This window comes from Parambassis ranga, chromosome 13 (genome assembly GCF_900634625.1).
Source record: "Parambassis ranga chromosome 13, fParRan2.1, whole genome shotgun sequence".
Taxonomy (NCBI): domain Eukaryota; kingdom Metazoa; phylum Chordata; class Actinopteri; family Ambassidae; genus Parambassis; species Parambassis ranga.
The window spans coordinates 22,965,456-22,984,224 of record NC_041033.1 but is presented as its reverse complement, the minus strand read 5'-3'; the positions used below and the strand labels follow the sequence as shown (position 1 = coordinate 22,984,224).

At 46.7% G+C, this 18,769-nt stretch overlaps 1 protein-coding gene and 1 long non-coding RNA gene across 3 annotated transcripts in view; both read left to right on the top strand.

Moving 5' to 3' along the window:
- Positions 1 to 18,769, top strand: part of LOC114444595 (scavenger receptor cysteine-rich type 1 protein M130-like) — a 493,351-nt gene that overhangs the window by 24,014 nt on the left and 450,568 nt on the right. Inside the window, exons 1-5 of one of the 2 annotated variants that reach the window (XM_028419277.1) lie at positions 14,822 to 14,832; positions 15,870 to 16,034; positions 17,221 to 17,391; positions 17,495 to 17,785; positions 17,859 to 18,431. The exons of the other annotated variant lie outside the window; for it this stretch is intronic. Coding sequence (XP_028275078.1) covers positions 14,826 to 14,832; positions 15,870 to 16,034; positions 17,221 to 17,391; positions 17,495 to 17,785; positions 17,859 to 18,431 — 1,207 coding nt within the window. The 5' untranslated portion in view covers positions 14,822 to 14,825. Of the gene's footprint in view, positions 1 to 14,821; positions 14,833 to 15,869; positions 16,035 to 17,220; positions 17,392 to 17,494; positions 17,786 to 17,858; positions 18,432 to 18,769 lie in introns of those variants that run through there. 2 annotated transcript variants of the gene reach the window in all.
- Positions 13,326 to 14,662, top strand: LOC114444652 (uncharacterized). The gene is made up of 3 exons (XR_003671580.1): positions 13,326 to 13,386; positions 14,000 to 14,053; positions 14,569 to 14,662. It is a non-coding gene; the product is annotated as an uncharacterized LOC114444652 (long non-coding RNA).

The following is an 18,769-nucleotide window of genomic DNA, read 5'->3' as shown; positions in this document are numbered from 1 at the left end:
CGCCCTATGACTGTGGTTACTGGGTTTGGTCTCCAGCCTAGCCCTGTTGTACCGTAGCCTGTTTTCATATTAACCGGTTTTTGGATCCTAGTGATTGTTCCTGGCACCGTCTTTGCCTCCCTGTTTGATGGACCTCTGTGTAACTCTAATAAATCTTGGAGTGTGTTTTCACTGTATGTGGGCCTGTGACTGTCTCCTCAAAGACATCCTGACACTGTGATGATCTAAGATGGAGGCACTAAACAAACAAACTGCAGTTGCGACACATCAGCTCTGCTGTTTCTACATTTTCGCCTGCATCTTTTAATCTAATCAATGTTCTGATCAATGTTCCGACCACACACGTCCTGCAGCAACACGAAGCTGCTGTTTATGTGTTTGATTTAATCTCTAACAAGGAGGTGACATGTCCGTCACTGGCCTGCAGTCACTTACTGGAAGCTGAGTGAGGAGAAGAGTCTGATCCAAACATCAGTGAAGTTAATAAAAGTGCAAACTAATCTTTGGGGAGAGGAAACATCAGGCCAGGCTCAGCCCAAACATGCAACATGGGTTCATCGACAAGAGATGGATTTACTCACTTCTGAAAGGATGGCTGCACTCGGCCTTGATGTTGTGGCTGCTGTGAGCATGTCGAAACACGCAGGATGTGCTGATCTATAGATAAGGACACGAGACAGGAACATGTGCCTCAATATGGATGGAGATCAAGTCCCATCCTCGACCTGTACCTGAACGTTTCCTCTGTGTTTGTATGATTAGCAGTTAGCATGTGTCAGTGTTGTGATTAAAAGTGAATGGGCCCGTTGGTTCTGACAGGAAGCAGCCTGTGTAAAGAAGAAATCCACCACGTGGTTTATTCTATTTTTTCCACTTAAATAATCCCTTAAACCAACGTCGAGCTTCCGATTTAGAGAGAATTTTAAATTAAAGGAGGCACAAAGTGTAAAAAGACTGCGTGTGGATATTAGCAGGTAGGAGTGTGTTTAGTGTGTGTGTGTGTGTGTGCATCCTTTCACAGCCTGTTGTGTGTCGGTCAGCTGGGCGGCTTAAAAGAAGTGAGCGGGCACTTTATTCAGCTTCAAGGGCCCTGAAACCGTCCCACTGTTTCATGAACATTCCTCACACCCATCTATTTCCATTGACAGATAATTAGTCACTGCCACATCATCAGGTACCCTTACTAGTATGTTTGGACCCCTTCTTGTCTTCAAAGCTGCATTAAATGTTGGCACCACAGCTGCTGGAAACACTTTGCTGCAGAGCTGTCGGCCACATATCCATGATGTGAATCTCTTGATCCAGCAGAATGACCTGTGGTGTACCCCAGGGTTCTGTTTTAGGTCCCACACCTTTTTTTAACTTTATGTGCTACCTCAGAGCTCTGCTGATGACACACAGCTCTACACAGAGCCCATTGAGGCCGTTTTCTCTGAGCTTTGTGCCACGGTGCATTATCCTGCAGATGTGTCCTTCTAAAATCGGCTTCCTGTTTGTGTTCTGTAGTTCAGTTCAGTTGTTTCTGTGTGTCTCGTTCTGCTTTCACTCCACCTCTGTGCCACCTTCCCTCCTCTGTCGGGCGGTGCAGTCACTGGCTGCCAGCAGCTACAGGCTTGTTTTCCCCTCAGCTGGTCCCAGCAATAACCTGCAGTGGCCCACAGCCTCCAAACCACAGGACCACTGTCTCACACTGACATCTGATGTCTGACAAACAGAAAGGCTGTGTGTGGAATCTGTTTCTGTGGTTAACTCAACCATAGTCACACAAACAACACCCCCTCCACTCCCCTCCATCACCACAAGAATATCAAATTTAAAATGTTCAACATAAAAGTGGAACTCTTCTCCTTTACTTTGTCATGTGGGCCCCATTTAAGGCTTGTAATCTGAGGTCAGCTGGATTATTTTACTGCCTCTGGACTCCCAGATCCCCACAGTTCATTGGTCACACTGCGGCTCCTGACAGCCAATGAGAGCAAGGAAGAAACCCTTGGATGGGATCCCATCATTGGTTGGAGCTGATCAGATCTGTGGGTTTGATTGGCTGATGTTCAGATCTGACTCACCAGCAGACAGAATGGAGCTCTCTTTTTTTTTTTCTGCAGTCACAGCAAGCGTGAAGAAGAGGAGGGTTGGTGGGATGAAGAGAGGTGAAGGTGAGAGAGGGAGGGAGGGAGGGAATTGATTAAAATATGTAGGGGTGTCTCTCATCCCTCCCCCCTGTCCCTCTGCCCTCCCTTCTTCTCTTTCGTCCTCCTCCAGGAGCTGACAGGCTGAAGCAGGTTGTTATTAATCCAGGCTGGTCTCCTGGGGTTTGTACAAGCAGACTGACAGGAGGAGTCTCCAGGAGACTGTAAACACGCTCAGGCTGACACACCAGGGAGGAGAGGGAGGCTGAGGACGGAGGGAGCGGAGAGGTGGAGGGAGGCTGAGAACGGAGGGAGCAGAGAGGTGGAGGGAGGCTGAGGACGGAGGCTGAGGACGGAGGGAGCAGAGAGGTGAGGGAGGATGAGGATGGAGGCTGAGGACGGAGGGAGCGGAGAGGTGAACGGAGGCTGAGGACAGAGGGAGCGGAGAGGTGGAGGGAGGCTGAGGACGGAGGGAGCAGAGAGGTGGAGGAAGGCTGAGGACGGAGGCTGAGGACGGAGGGAGCAGAGAGGTGGAGGGAGGCTGAGGACGGAGGGAGCAGAGAGGTGGAGGAAGGCTGAGGACGGAGGCTGAGGACAGAGGGAGCGGAGAGGTGGAGGGAGGATGAGGATGGAGGCTGAGGACGGAGGGAGCGGAGAGGTGGAGGGAGGCTGAGGACGGAGGGAGCAGAGAGGTGGAGGGAGGCTGAGGACGGAGGGAGCAGAGAAGTGGAGGACAGAGGGAGCGGAGAGGTGGAGGGAGGCTGAGGACGGAGGCTGAGGATGGACGGAGCAGAGAGGTGGAGGAAGAAAGAAGAAGGAGAGAAACAAGAGAAACATAGAAAAGAAAGAACCAAGCTTTTCCCTGAAGATTCTCTCACTGACACAGAAGAGGATCAGGGCCCCTGTGGAAAACATGGTCACATCCATCTACAGAACCCACAAGAACTGGTGCTTTCTGCAGGGATTCACTCATTTTGGAGCCCCCTAGAGGCTGCAGGGGACGCTGCAGGTTTGGAGAGGTTTCTCCTTGCTGAGCAACATCAGCATTAATCTGGGCTTCTGGGTGACCCTGTGACAAAAATAAAGAAAGGAAAAAGAAACTGTGTCCAAGCTGCTACACAATGTCACACAATGTGTCACATTCCCAGACCCACTTCACCACAGGTTGTCGTGACAGGACGTTTTTTCTATTTTCTTGTGCAAGAGGGAGCATGACACAAGTCATGAATTACTGTGAATCACCTCAAAATAGTTCAAACAAACAACACGAGTACCTTGACAGGGTTAAATATGATGTTACACAGAACTAAAGGAGAAGCCCGTCTGCACAGTCAGAACAAGCATTGTTTTTTTGTCTTTTTTTGAGAACTCGTCCTCGTCTCTCTGCTTCCAAAGCTGCTCCTGACACAAACCAAAGCACAGATGGAGGACAGGTTAATGGGGTTCAGGTGTGGTTTGCTGTTTTCACACGGGATCTGGCAGTTTCTCAATAATCACTTTTATTGTGAGAGTCCATGTTTATCTTTACAAGCTCCCATCATGCTCTGCTTTTCTTTTGAAAAAACCCAAACAATGGGGGTCTGAAGCTGAGCGAGGCGAGCGACAGCATTAAGAACGTTTCTTTGTTCTCATTTGTGCTCGTTCATAACTTCAAACTTTGCTGCACAGAACTAATTTTTGTCCTGATATTGTTTGTGACTTCTTAGACATGCAAATGAGCAGAAAACATTCAGCGGAGAACATGATAAACAGCTGCTTCATTGGCAGATATCACCTAAAGGCTCTCTCTCTCTCTCTCTCTTTCTCTCACACACACACACAACAAACCAATAACTCAATAACTCACTCACTTCATGTCACCTGTATCGGCCCAAAACACACCACAAAAGCAACAGCAGATCTCCAACCAGCAGCTGCGTGCTGCACCTCTCTCTACCAGCAGGGGGCAGTATTGTCATAAGAAATAGGACCACGAGGAGCTGACACACAACTAAACAGAGCAGGTGTTCTTTAATCCACATGTTTGTGTGGTTAAAATATGAACATGAAAAAGTGATCTTTTAATAGTTATTTTGTGGTGTTTGCTGCCCTCTGGTGGAAATTTGATGCAGTAACTACATATCAAGGAGGGGCTGTGGATGAGGAGGTTTATGTTCTACTTGTTCAACAGGGGCTACAGGGCAGGAAACACAATGAAACACACACACACACACACACTGATTCATTAAGCACATTAGCTGAAAGAACCTCTGGATGCAGATGGAAACACGAAGTACTGCAGGACGTTTTCATGTGTAAGCTGACGCTGTCACGGCAGAGATCAGCAGTGAGAACGCACAGAGAGTCATTAAGGAAGAAACGAGCAGACAACAGATGAAAGAGACATAAAATCCACATGCATCCATCCACATGAAACATCTGAGAGACGTTGGAGTTGTACGTGTGAGGAGAGAGAAAAAAAAAATTGCAGTTCCTGCAGTGGCCACACGAGGGCAGCTCCAGGAGCAGGTCAATCCCCACAGACATCCATGTTAAAATGTCTAACATCAGCAGGAATTCTTTATAGACTGTTACAGCTCCACTCCACATATGGACAACCAGAAGCTCACTAGTGGCCACTTGTGTGTCTGAATACTGTACATCATATGTGATCATGATGCAGCACCATGAACAACCAGCTGTGTTTAAATATCTGCTACAGTTCAATGATAACTGCTGCGATCAATACTGTGTTCAGCTCATCACTCTGCCGGGGCTGCATCAGAGTGCTGATGTCATGATTGATCAGAAGTGAACAGAAACATAAGTTTTGACCAAACCAATTTACGATTTTGCAAAAGTAGATCTGATGAAGTAGATCTGGAGCTTTACTGCTGACAAAGATGCTTTCAGCCGTTCATTAAACTTTGGGGAGTTTTTAACGAACTTACAGATAAAGTTTAAATCCTGCATCTCTGGAAAGTTTAATCTGATCCTGCACACGGCTGGTAATGTGATTCTTCATTATCCGAGGCTGCAGACGAGATGAGATATAAAAAATCACACATGCACCAGCTGGAGCGGCCCGTGGGAGGCTAACACCCCCCCCCCCCAAAGAAAAGACAACACATCCTGTATCCTCGTGATGAGTGCGTCAGGACTGCGTCCCCATGTGTGCGGCACTCTGAAACAGCAGCATCACTCCTCATCCATAAACACAGCAGCAGCACAAAGAGAGGCAGGCAGCAGCAGGGTGGAGCTCAAACCTGAGAGCCTGAAATCACTTGTTAATGACTGAGAGAAACGATATTCAAACCACAGTCACTTTGTGTTTCACATACAGGTCTCAGGATGTTTTCTCTTCAAACTTTAAGTTTTATTTCTGTGGTTAGTTCCATCGTTCAAACATGTAGAGAGGAAAGGAAACACCGACTGTCTGTCCCTCGGTGAAGCAGGACTTAAAGAATCACACATGTATAACTCCATCTTGTCCTAGCAGAGATGGTGCTGGGGCTTCATATCGACCTGTAGCGCCTCCCTGTGGACAGCGTGGGAACAGTTTAGTCTCTGGAGGGACAGATGCTTATTGAAGATGAGTTCATGGACGCACCACATGTGACATGAAGACATCTTTTTACTTCTGGAAACATGCACTTTTTAGCAACAGACTCCGACTCCCATGATGCACCACTGAGAGACACAGGAAGTCATTCCTGCCTGTTGCCATCAAACTATTGAACTAACAGACTCAAACTGTACATTCATACTGGTATACTGGGATTTAAATGCTACCTAGGTATTTAGATATTTATTATATATTTCAATTTCATGCCATCTTTGATTTTTATTCTTGTCTGTAACAAAATAAATAAATAAAAGAATTCTGATTCTGATTAAAGGATTTGAACATAAATGCTCCAGCAGAACCTTTTCTATATCAGAGAACAACAAGCCTCCTAAACAGTCGGTGTTTCTCATCAACGTGATCGACGATGATCAGACACAGATCGGCTTCTCTACAGGGAGGCTGAGCTGTCCGTGGTGCTGAAACACTGCAGCCAAGACCGAAGGGGCGCGTCTCTGTCCGTGGTGCTGAAATCACCCCCCCAACACACGCACGCACACCATCGACAGTAAAAACTATGGACAGAGCTTCAGTGACAGCAGCCATTAGTTTCTGAGGAGCCGTTATGAGGCTCGTGGGAGGCTCCGGGACCCTCTGACTGCCGCCATAACTCCAAATATAGATACAAAGAGGGGAGCAAGAGCGGAGTTTAGGGGGGCGGGCGATCGTGAAAGCAGGAAACCTGCGCTGTGATACGTCAACCGCCTGTCGCTCAAGCGGCGACGCCCATAATTATGCATCATTTTAAGTCAGAATATGATTAAAACGAGTGAGTTGTAAAATAATTCACCCCCCCGTACAATTGACACTAGAAGAGAACCTATCATCTGAGACCAAAGTGTTTTTTTGTACCAGGCTGTAAACATGTTCATTTCTGCTGTGAAGTCGGCCATTTTTATGGGAGTCTATGGGAAATGACTCGCTGCTGGAGCCAGCCCCCAGTGGCTGTAGCCTGAACTACAAGTTTTTACACTTCCACAATGGCTTCAAGTCCGAGCCCCAAAGGTTGCTGCTTGGCACGCACACACACACAGAGTTGCTTCAGGGCTGCTATCAATCCCACAAAAGTACATTTCGTGGACAAAGCTGTGCAGAGAATAAGTAACATAAATAATAAATATGGGGCAGACACATCGTCTTTACTTAAACAGTCATTAGCATTAGCATGACACATTTTCATACCGCTGTAACATGTGGGTGTGTGCAGAGCCGTCGCATAGTAGGCAAACTAGGCAATTGCCTAGGGCCCCGAGCATGAGAGGGGCCCCAAGACGGACGGTCAGTTAGCCCCACCATTCAACCACAGCTGTTTTGGCCCAGCGCATTGACACGTTCAGACTCCCCCCTCGCCCCGCCCCCAGGGGGGCTACACCTCTCCACTTCGTGTAGCGGCATTTTCAAAATAAAGGATGAAGCACACACACTGCAGGCTGCAAGGAAAGACGGCAAAAGAAAGAAGCGGAGGACAAAACGAGAGAAAGGTAAGAGTCTGTGACACAGCTGAGCCTCACCTTACTGCACCACTGTTTGTCTGCTTTCACATTGTGTCACTTTAGCTTGTTTAGCATTAAGCTAAGTGCTGCTGTTACAACTTACTGTTAGAGTTAATGACCTCTAAATAGGAGGTGATCAGATAAACAAGGGGATTTTCACCCCGACACCAGTCAGGATTGTTCTGGTTGGGTCAGAAGGAAACAGGAGTGTTTGAAGGTCAAATCTTGGCTGTCATTGATACTCCAGGTCTGTTTGAAACCAAAGACAAAGACAACAAGAGAGTGAAACAAGAGATCGCTAGATCCATCTGTTTATCTGCTCCTGGTCCTCATGTGATCCTGGTGGTGATCCAAACAAACAGATTCACAGAAGAAGAAAAACAAACAGTGAAAATCCTCCAGAAGATGTTTGGAGAAAAATCAGCAGACTACATGATGGCCTTGTTCACCCATGGAGACAATTTGGAAGAAGAAGGACTGACCATAGATACATTCATTGGTCAGAATGATGATGTTCGTGACTTTGTCAATCAGTGTCATGGAGGGTATCATGTCTTCAACAACAGAAACAAACATCCCTCTCAGGTCAGAGAGCTGCTGAAGAAGATCAATGAAATGATTGAGAGAAATGGAGGAAGCTGTTACACCAATAACATGTTTGAAGAGACATGGATGCTGAAGAAGCAAGAAGACAGGAGGAGAGAGACAACAGGTTCAGAGTTTTGATGGCTACTGTCCCTTGTGCAACTGCTGCTGCTGCAGCTCCTATTGGATGTTCTGTTGGATTAATATTTGGTCCAGTTGGAGCAGCAGTTGGAGCAGTAGGTGGAGCTGTATCTGTGGCAGTGAATGAACTCTGTGTAATTCAGTGAGACTGAGTGAAGCTGCAGCTCAGTAAAGCCACAGTAACACATAGAAAAAGAAGATAATCACACTGACTTTGATTTGAAGACTTTTCATTTCTTTATCAATGATTTTACTGATCAGAAACATGTTTCATGTCACTGATCATTGCTTATGAAGATAATTACATCATGTATTGTGTGTTTTGCAGCAGACAGATTATTAATGTAAAGTTCTTGCTGATTAAATCAGAGCATCTGTTTCTTTTGCAGTGACATGTCTGTGTTGGTGAAGGGTTAAAGACAGAAAGTGTCCTGCAGGTGTCCTCTGTGCTTCATCTTTGTATCATCTGAATAAATCTCACAGACCAAATGAAAACCTGGATCAGGTCTTTGTTCAACATGTTACTGACACAAACCTCAAAGAGCGTCCTCCATGTTGTTCCATGTTAAGGTGTTGAGCATGCCGTGCACTCACAGCAGGAGGGTCTCAGGCTGAGCTGAGGGTGGTGCTGGTGGGTCAGGAGAGAGTGGGGAATGGTGGAGTGGAGAGTTCAGCAGCAAACGCCATCCTGGGGAGGAGGCAGTTTGACTGTAAGCTCAGCTCCACCCCTCTGACTCAGCACAGTCAGAAGGCAGCAGGTGATGTTCAGGGTCTCAGGGTCTCTGTGGTGGACACGCCTGGACTCTGCAGCACTCAGCTGTCTGCAGAGCAGGTGGAAGCTGAGCTGCTGGAAGCCCTCCAGCTGAGCTCTCCAGGTCCTCACGTCCTCCTCCTAACCCTGCAGCTGGGCCGGCTGACCCAACAGGAGCAGAGAGGGCTGCAGACTCTGAAGAAGATACTGAGTCCTGACGTCTCTGAACACACCATGCTGCTGTTCACCTACGGAGACCGACTGGAGGACACCGACATGGAGCAGTTCATCAGAGAGGACGCCAAACCTGCAGGAGCTGCTGAGACAGTGCAGCGGTCAGTACCACGTGTTGAACAACAGACAGATGGGAGGCAGGGGACAGGTCCAAGAGCTGCTGGACAAAATACAAGTTATCTCACAGGGAGGACAGAGGTGTTATGAGAGGAGGTCTGAGTGGGAGAGATTTGTGCTGAGAGTGAGGTCTGTGTGGGACAGACTCTGGTCCAGACCTGTCAGAGGGATTTGTCAGCTCTTCTGTTGTGTTGGAATCTTTTACTTACTTTTCAGATACTATCGTAACTCCAGTGCTGATGAGTCTGTTATTAACCAGAGTCAGGATCAGTCTCTGCAGCAGCACACTCTGTAAGCTGCTGTTCTATTGATCAACATATTAAATCAATGACCTGTGTGATACTAAAGATCAGTCATGTGTCTTTACTACAGCTGGTCTATTGTCTCACTGTCCTCCCATCATTCAGGATGTTTGATGGTACTTGTGTTCACATGGATCCTGCATGGTCAGGCTGCAGCACACACGCTCTGGGCTGAACCGTCATGGATGAATTTAGTTGGTAGAGCAGATCCAGATAACAGTGAACTGACTTATCTCTACAGTCAAAGACTCTGCTCCACCTTCACTGCTCCAAACACACACATCATGTTTTAAGCTTGTTCCATACTCCACGAGAACAGAGAACAGAGAACTCGCTCCACGGGTGGTAAGAGTAAAAAAAAAGTTCTTTTCGGCACGGAGGTACCATACTCCACGAGACGTGTGTGTGCAGAACTCCTCATACGGCCTCCTACGCAGCGCACGTCACACACAAAAAGTTGACAATGCAGTTGTATTGTAAATTGTGAGCACAGTCGTGGTTACCTGGCCTAACGAGCTGATAATGTTCAGGGAAGAGGGCGCACAGCTGACAACAGATAGAAGATCAGTGCAGCAGACTGTAGCAGACCTCTGGTCTGTGTGAGTTTAACTCTGTGAACGTGTGGATGACTGTCTGCAATAATACATCCCGTCTCCCGGTGTTTAAGGTGCGTCCAGCCACTGTGATCAATACTGGGATTAGTTTTTATCGCCACCTTGTGGACAGACGCTCTCCTCTGTGCGCCGTGTTTCTCCTTCCAGCAGCTGTTTGACAGCTGCTCATCTAAACTGTCCATCGTCGCTGTGCTTCCTCCTTCTGTCTGTGTGTTCTGCACCTGAAGAAGCTCTTGCTCCACATTCATCACGTCCACAATAAATTCCGACCAATCACAGCATGGTTGATGCACAGCCTTGAGAGAAAAAGTTCTGCCCGGGCCATGTGTCCGAGAGAGCTGCAGAACGGGCGGTCTGAGATAGAAAATGACGTCATTTCGTGGGAGTAACATCGGCAGCGAGGAGCGAGTTCTCTGTTCTCTGGAGTATGGATCCAGCTTAAGACCGACTTTGACTCCACATTTTGTAAAGAAGCTGCTGCTGCTACACACAGTGTGTCTGTACAGTCATGTTAAAGACTGAATTAGAAACTAAACACTTCTTTATATCACTGGTTAACCTGGAGATCAATAACACATCATCAGTGTTTTTTCCAAGAAAAATACCTTTTTATTTCTTTATAAATCCACATAATTGTATCTATGAAAGCATAAAATCCCCATTTTGCACATTGTTGTGTTTTTTTTCTTATTGTGGTCGTTCCGTTATATTCAAAGTAAATCATGGGTATCAAACCATCGAAGACTGTAAGGTGTATGTCACATACAAACACAGACACTGTCAAACAGCAAGGGGGGGGGCAGTGTGAGTCCTGCTGGAAACACTTCAGCATCCAGCACCAGCGATCAGGGAACACTGAGGGTCAGGGTCACCAGTGTTCACGTGCACGGCCGCTCTCCAGTGTCACTAACATTTGACCGTCTTCACCACTGAATGCAGAGCTGCTCACACGAGTGCTGAGAGTCTCTGGTCGAGGCTCCGCCCTCAGGACACCAAGTTTATTTTTCTTTAACACTCCGACACTGAGAGAACCGACCCACCATGGACGCAAACACACACATTGTTTCAACATGATCTAAGTCTTCCACAGCCATATGGCTGTTAGTACTGCAGAATACACTGTTCATCTGTGTGTGTGTGTGAGAAAGAGAGGGATACAACATATGATTAAAGTGCCAGAGCAGTTTGTTATCAGACAAGACTTGGACAGTGCTTGTATTTTTAATCCAAGGCCCAAGATGGAGGTGTGCTTTCGGAAGTCTGCGTGTTCTCCCGACTTTGTTAATAATGCTGTCATAATACTGTTGTAATCCTTTGGCATATGACTGTATGCTGGGGAAGAGAAGAGCAGTGCCACCCACCGACCAGAGAACAGACAGGTGTCATGAATCCAGAGTGATCCATGATCAGAAAGTTCCCAGAGCAGGAAGCCAGAGCGCCGGCAGACCGCCTGACACGAGGCATCCTCCAGGAGAGAGGAGGAGCTCCCAGCCTCCACTGACCTGCATCCAACATGTCCACGCCCGGCGGCGTGGAGGCGTTTGCATATCAGCAGGTGGGCTGCACCTCCTCGGGTTATGTTCCGGCTGCTTCTGTGTGGGGTGGCTTCGGAGGGCAGGGAGTGTGTGTGTGGGCCAAATACCTGATGTTTAGGACTCACAACCCACGAGACACCCGAAGGAGACAAGACAGATCTGTGTGATTAAAGGCGCAGTGTTCAGACTTAAACCACAGGGGTCTCACTGCACATCACAGGCTTGGATCCAACGTACAGGTCAGTCTGCCTGCCAGCACTCTGGGCTGCTTTCACACCTCCCAGCCACTTGATGCGTTTGTAAAGCTGCAGCAGAGTTTCCCAGATGACTCAGATCCAGTCTGGGTGTTTTGCTCTGAGTGTGATCGTCACAGCAGAGTCTGATGGGCCGAAGCCTGCAGGTGTGAAAGCAGCCTCAGTGTCAGGAACAGAACCGAAGCCTGATCTGTTCTTAAATGTAACCAGGAGCCACCTGAGAGCGGCACAACACAACAAAAAGAAACAGTACAAACAGAAGATATGCAGAGAACCACTGTGTGTGTGTTCCTCCTCTTGTGGCCGAGTAGGAGTACTACAGTGCATGGACTCCATGTATGGACTCCCCAAGATACACAAGGAAGGAGTCCCCCTCAGACCCATTGACAGCATCACAAACTCAGTCAGAGACTGGTTCACCCGAAGGACAAGATTCCCAGGGAGAAACACAGCAATGTGATATATGCAGTCCAGTGCAGTGAAGAATGCTCTGATCTGTACATTGGAGAAACTAAACAACCACTCCACAGAAGACTCCCTTCGGCAGTTTCATAGTTGTTAGCCAGTCGTTAGACACACCTGGCCCAGTCAGCCAGATCATCACAGGTAAGTATGGAAACATTTAGTGCTATTGTTTGTAAGTTTTACCCAGACCCACCCACTGAGGTCTGTAACCACATATAAACCATGTTTCCCACCAAACAGTTAGAACTGATGAAGCTGCTTGGATGAGCAGCGAAACGTCTTCAAGAAAACTCTACAAGTCCAGACGCCTTGCTTCAATCTTCTCTATCCATCTTCTCTCTTGACTTGTGCTGCTGACCTGCTGGACAGAAGAGGAACAGCAGGCCTGATGTGACAGCAGGGTTAATGTCCAATCATCTGATCAGACTCTGTGATAGTTGTTGGATTTCAGCTCTGCTGTGGCCCTCCAAGCTCGGAGACATGATGCACAGTCTGCCTCTGTGAGCTGGAACACAAAGCCAGCACAGTGTGTGTTCTTTCTGGTTCTCTCTGAATCACAGCAGGTGAAGCCAGAAACTGTTGACTTTATATACGTCTATCACAAAACACACAAAACACCCCCCCCCAACACATTAATAAACAGCAGCTTCATGTTGCTGCAGGATGTGTGCGGTCGGAACATTGATCAGAACATTGATCAGATTAAAAGATGGAGGCGAAAATGCAGAAACAGCAGAGCTGATATGTTGCAACTGCAGTCTGTGGGTTTCCACTCTGTCCATGTTGAATCATCACAGCTGGATGAAATGAGGCTGTTTTAGTTTCCTCAAGTTGTCTTTAAGACGCTGCAACATACAAAAATCACATCTTTCTGCTGTGCTTCACTGACTGTTTAAGAGCTGTTTTAAGGGGTCAACAGTGGCGCAGTGGTATAGCAGGGTTGTCTCTTGTCTCACTTCAACCCTAAAATTAAAGGCTTTTATTCTAGCAGGAATCAGCAAATCAGAGTTTTAATACAGTGCCGAGCAGAAAGAGGGCTGGACCTGACTGCTGCTCTGATAAAGACATGAGCAGAGACGGCACATGAGGAAGACAGTGTGGAGGACGCACAGAGTGGACATGGGTCACAGAGCGCTGCTGCTTCTGCCTCTCTGGATCTCAGGTAGGACTCTGCTCCATGATGAACGTTTATCTCTCAAACTGTCTGAAAGAGGATCAACCTGAGATCCTCATTCTAAAACACTCAGAGACCTCTGACCTCACTCTGAGTGCAGATGGAAACCTGCTGCATGAATTCATCAGCAGACTGATCTGACAGAGTAAAGTCTGAAATTAAGGATTGGCGCCTGAAGCACTCGCAGGCTGACGTGCGGCCAAGAGCAGAAAGCTTGAAGCCGGTGTTAACTGGGCTGCTGGTGTGCGTCTTTTTGCTGTGTGTTATTGTGAATAACATGAAGGAAACTGTTCAACATGCTACTGTTGGAGTCATTGGAGTTATCAGATTTATAGGATGTAGATAAGAGTTGGGCTGTTACAGACCAAGCATCTGAAAGCTCCTCCCTCTCCTGACGTGACAGCAGCCGATTTTCATAAAGATCTATGAGAAGAAGCTATTGAAACCATCACGGCTATGGAAACAAAAGTCATGATGTGGTCAAATGTTAGAGAGCAGCCTTATAAAAGAGTTACTGTCATGAAATGGTTCATAGAATGAAAATATTACACATATCTTTTCTGAATTGTTTCTGACTTTACATGTTTTTATTGTCTTTCAGTTTTCAGTGGATCAAAAGAATCTTTAGGGGAACAGGACCTTTCACAGTCAGTCAGTAAGTCCTTTACCCTGATGAGGGCTTTTACTTCCTGTCAATCAGTCTCAAGTTGCAGCTGAGCTTTGTTCGGGGCTGTGTCCATCAGCGTGAACTCAGCAGTAATGGGGGGTGATTCTAGAGTTACTTGGGGCCCTCAAACCAGCGTTCATCACTCTTATATAATAAATAATCTGACACTGACAAAAATGTAATGTTTTACTCAACACATTTATAAAACAGTAATGGAAGGACATATGTCAGCAGACAGTAGCTAGCAAGGTAGCTAAGCTAAAATTGGAGTAGGAGAGTGGGACATCAGCTTCATCAAAGATCTTTGCATCACCGAAGCAGAGTGATTATTAGTTTGATTGCTGATCAGCTTGAAGGAGCAAGTTAAGAGGAGCCCAGTCCTGAAGTGAAGAGAGAAGTGGAAACCATTACAGATGCTGTTTCACAAGAGCCGTGCTCTGCAGATGATGAGGATGATTTTCCTTTTTCATGAGAATAACATGAAATCTTTTTGTTTTTCCCAGAATGCCCTGTGAGTGCCGCTGCAGATGTGGTGTTTCTGGTAGATGGCTCCTGGAGTGTTTCCCGACAAATATTTAAACACATCTGCAGACTCATCTCAGCGACAGCCGGGGCTTTTCAGATTGGTGAAAACAATACCCGGGTGGGTTTGGTCCAGTTCAGCACCCATGCCCTCACTGAGTTCAACCTGAAGGATCACCTGACACGACCAGCGCTGCTGCACGCCATCTCAGCACTGTCACTTAAAGGAGGAAACACTATGACAGGTGAGAGCTTAGAGGAACTTAATAACTGCCATTTTGCATTTGGCTCACTTCGCAGTTTTACAAACTCCTCCTAGGGAAACTGTCCGATCGAGGACCAAAAACGCAGCACTTCACATCACATGGTCTGGCTGTTGACCCTTAGCCAACACACCACAAATGGATGTTTATGGCTGCATCTCCCACATACAGGCATGCTGAGCCTGTATTCATTCTGTCATTCTGAAACATAGCGCCACCTAATTACCCTACCCTAGAATGAGATCCGGGTCCCTGTTAGACTTACAGACATGAAACTCGGTGAACATATGTATCACCTCTAGTCGAGAAAAAAGGAGGGAGATTAAAGAACACTTTAAAGTGATGTGATGTCAGGAATATACCTCTAAGGTGAATCAAGCATCTCAGGAATTTTACATGCTATCAAACACAAATGTCCCTTTTATTTTAACAAAATAAAAAACAAGGCTGGCATAGATTTCATTGGTGAACAAATATATCAAGATCTCAGGAATTAAAGTGCAATTAAAACCCATTTTTCAGTGTCAGTCTCAAACACTGCTTAATGAGTGCTTAATGAGAGAACTGGCATCTTGTCTGTTGCCTAGGCTTTGAGCTTTGCTGTGTGGTGTGATGGCCAGGCGGACGCACTGATGCATGTGTTCATTTGCGAGTCCACTGCGGTACTGGTTCTTCAGCACGTTCATTGTTGAGAGCGCACATTCACAGCGGTGGGTTGTGCCAAACTTTGTCAGAATGTGAAGTGTGCCTGCTGCTGCAAACTGGGAGCACGGCGATTTCATGTTATTTAGGCTTCTACCGCTGGCAGAGTTTTAATAAATGAACCGCAAACTCAAAGTGAAAGCAAAAACTCTTGTTCTTGTGCTGCAGCTCTGAGCAACGCAAGGAGCAGGCTGTCAGTGTATCGTTGCCGTGGAGACGTGAATTACATTGTTTAGTGTAATAATGAGCTTTATCATTCTACAATTACTCAAACTTTTGAAACTGTGAAGTGAAACCTGTCCGTCTCATTGGTCCAGGCAACGCCCTCAACTATGTCTTCAAAAACAGTTTCACTGAGGAGGCCGGTGCCAGGACGGGTTTCCCCAAAGTGCTGGTGATCATCACAGATGGCGAATCTAATGATGCAGTGGAGGGTTATGCCAGGCTACTCCGGAAAATGGGGGTGAAGATCTTTGTCGTTGGTATGTAGCCAGAACAAGTTAATGACATTCTGCATCTTACATTTTCCTTGAGCATTTAATATTTTAACAGTAGTAATAATACATCCCGTCTCCCGGTGTTTAATGTGCACATAAATGACATAATTTTGTTCTCGGAGCGCCGAGAGCGAGAAGCATGGAACAGCCTTATGAAGTCCCCGTTTACAGCAGCTTGCAGGAAAAACTGATAGCAACCCAGTCCAGCTGTTGTATTTGTGGGGATAATTCAGAGTTTAAGGATTTTTGAATATGGCTGAACTACTTCCCGTGATTTTCAAAACCACAACAGAAACAGTCGATCAACAGGTAAGAGGGAAAGTTTCTGTCAACAAATACAGGCCCACAGGCTTGTATGGGAAAATGTCTATTTTTATTATATCTTGTAACTTTTACAACACATGCTCACTCATAGGTCAAGTTACCCACATGTATATGACACTTTTGGTAAAATAAAGTGTTATTGTTCATAAAACATCAGAGGAAGTAAAGAAATAAAGGCCATACCAAGGATTGACCCTAAATCTGCTTAATTTTCATCACAGATGGCTTTCACCTTGACGGGGTCTGGTTTCAGTCCATCAGCTGTGAGCTTTTGTCCAAAAGAGTTTACTACAGTAACACCGACGTGGCATTTGTCCAGGTTTAGCTTTGGCTCTAAGGCTTCAGTCATGCTGTGCTGTCATTGATGTTGTCCACCATGGCAGCCTCCAGGCCCTCATATGTTTCAGCCTGGGCAGACACAGTACCAAAAGGGAGCCTGAGGAAGCAGTATCTGCCAAATATGGTACTAAAGGTTACATACTTCAGAACCTAATATGCATAGCCATGGCCTTTTGCTGCATTTGGCCAAGCTCAGAAGAGCGGGCTATATCTATTGCCTTGTCTAGTGTTAGCATGGGGCAACACTGAGGCCTGAGTAGTTTATGAGTACTTGAAGCTTTAGTTTAATCTCTGCTGCAAAGTGCTCAAATGACTCAGGGCTCCTTTGCATCTTTTCGTGGAACTTGTACCAAAACATATGGGGCTAGCTTTAGTAAGGCATGCATACATTGCATGTGTTGCTTATGTCCCATCCTTTGTCCCTGAAACATTATATCAGTGCTTATAATGCATGAATGACCTGCGTTTGGCAGCTGCATTTACCACAGCTTCATAACGTGTCTTTCAGCTATCAACGATGCTTCAAAAGAAGAGATACAGCTCATGGCCTCCACACCGCACAGCAGCCACATCGTTTGGATGGACCACATTGATAAAAGCCATAATGAAGAGAGAAACCTTATTACTCTGGTGTGCACCTGTGTTGATGAACAACTCAACATACTCATCAGCAGAGAAGGTGTTGGAACAACTATTTTCTCTCTGTCATCCTGTCCCTGTTTAAACGTGTGACAGTTTCAGCTGGTGGTCTTTATGCACATCTGTAATTCTTTTTATTGCAGTTGTTGAGCCAGCCTCTAACCTCCAAGTCCTGGAGGTGGCCTCCAAGTCCATGCGGTTGACTTGGGACGCCTCCATTGGAGACATTTCAGCATACAAGGTTCAGCTGATCCCCAGGATGGCAGACAGCAAGCTGCAGGATCTGTATGTGGGCCCGACGCAGACCACAGTGATGGTCAGAGACCTGGCTCCAGACACAGAGTACCAGATCAGTCTGTTCGCTCTAAAGCGCCTGACACCCAGTGAGCCTGTCACAGCCATGCAGAAGACGGAGCCAGTTCAAGTCTCTCTGGGTGAGTTTCCACACAGGTTGATTTTTCATGCAATCCTCAATAATTTCAGACGGATCATGTTTCTCCCACCCAGAATGTTCCCTGGATGTGGATGTGAAGGCTGATGTCGTCCTCTTTGTGGACGGATCCTATAGTATCGGTTTGGCCAAAGTCAGAGCATTCCTCGAGGTCCTGGTGAACACCTTTAACATCGGGCCAGACAAGGTTCAAATCAGCTTGATCCAGAACTGTATGGACCCTCATGCCGAGTTCTACCTGAACACCCACCATGACCTGAATGCTGTGGTGAAGGCTGTGAGGACTTTCTCGTACCGTGGCGGCTCCACTAACGCCAGCAAGGCTTTAAACCACGTGAGGGAGAAGATCTTCCAAAGCAGCAGAGGGTCACGCCCCAATGTTCCCCGTGTCATCATCCTCATCACTGATGGGCAGTTGTCTGATGACTTTGAGGATCCAGCTACCAGGCTTAGGAACGCAGACGTGGACATCTTTGCTGTGGGTGTTAAGGATGCTGTTCGGTCTGAGCTTGAGGCCATTGCCACTGAACCTGTGGAGACCCACGTGTTCACTGTAGAGGACTTCGATGGTTTCCACAGGATTTCCAAAGAGCTCACACAGTCAATCTGCCACAACATCTACCAGAGACGTGAGTCAGATTTCCGGATTCAGATTCGGCCTTGTGGGGTGGAGAAGAAAGATACTGTTTGTTTAAATGGGACATTTAGATTTAGAATATGGCAGAAGTGGTTCACAATATGAGTACTATAATTTGTTAGTGGGAGTAGTTTGTTGGGTTTCAAGCACATGCTGCACCACTAGCAGTTAACTGCATCAAATTAAAGAATAACCAAAACATTCCTCACTGCAGCACTGTTTTCAATCTGCAGCTCTTTGATGTGGACAGAACCTGTGGGTAGTTTCATCGATCAAATCAAACTCTCCTCATGCTGTTTCTCTTTCCATGCTGTCACTCTTTTCCTCTCT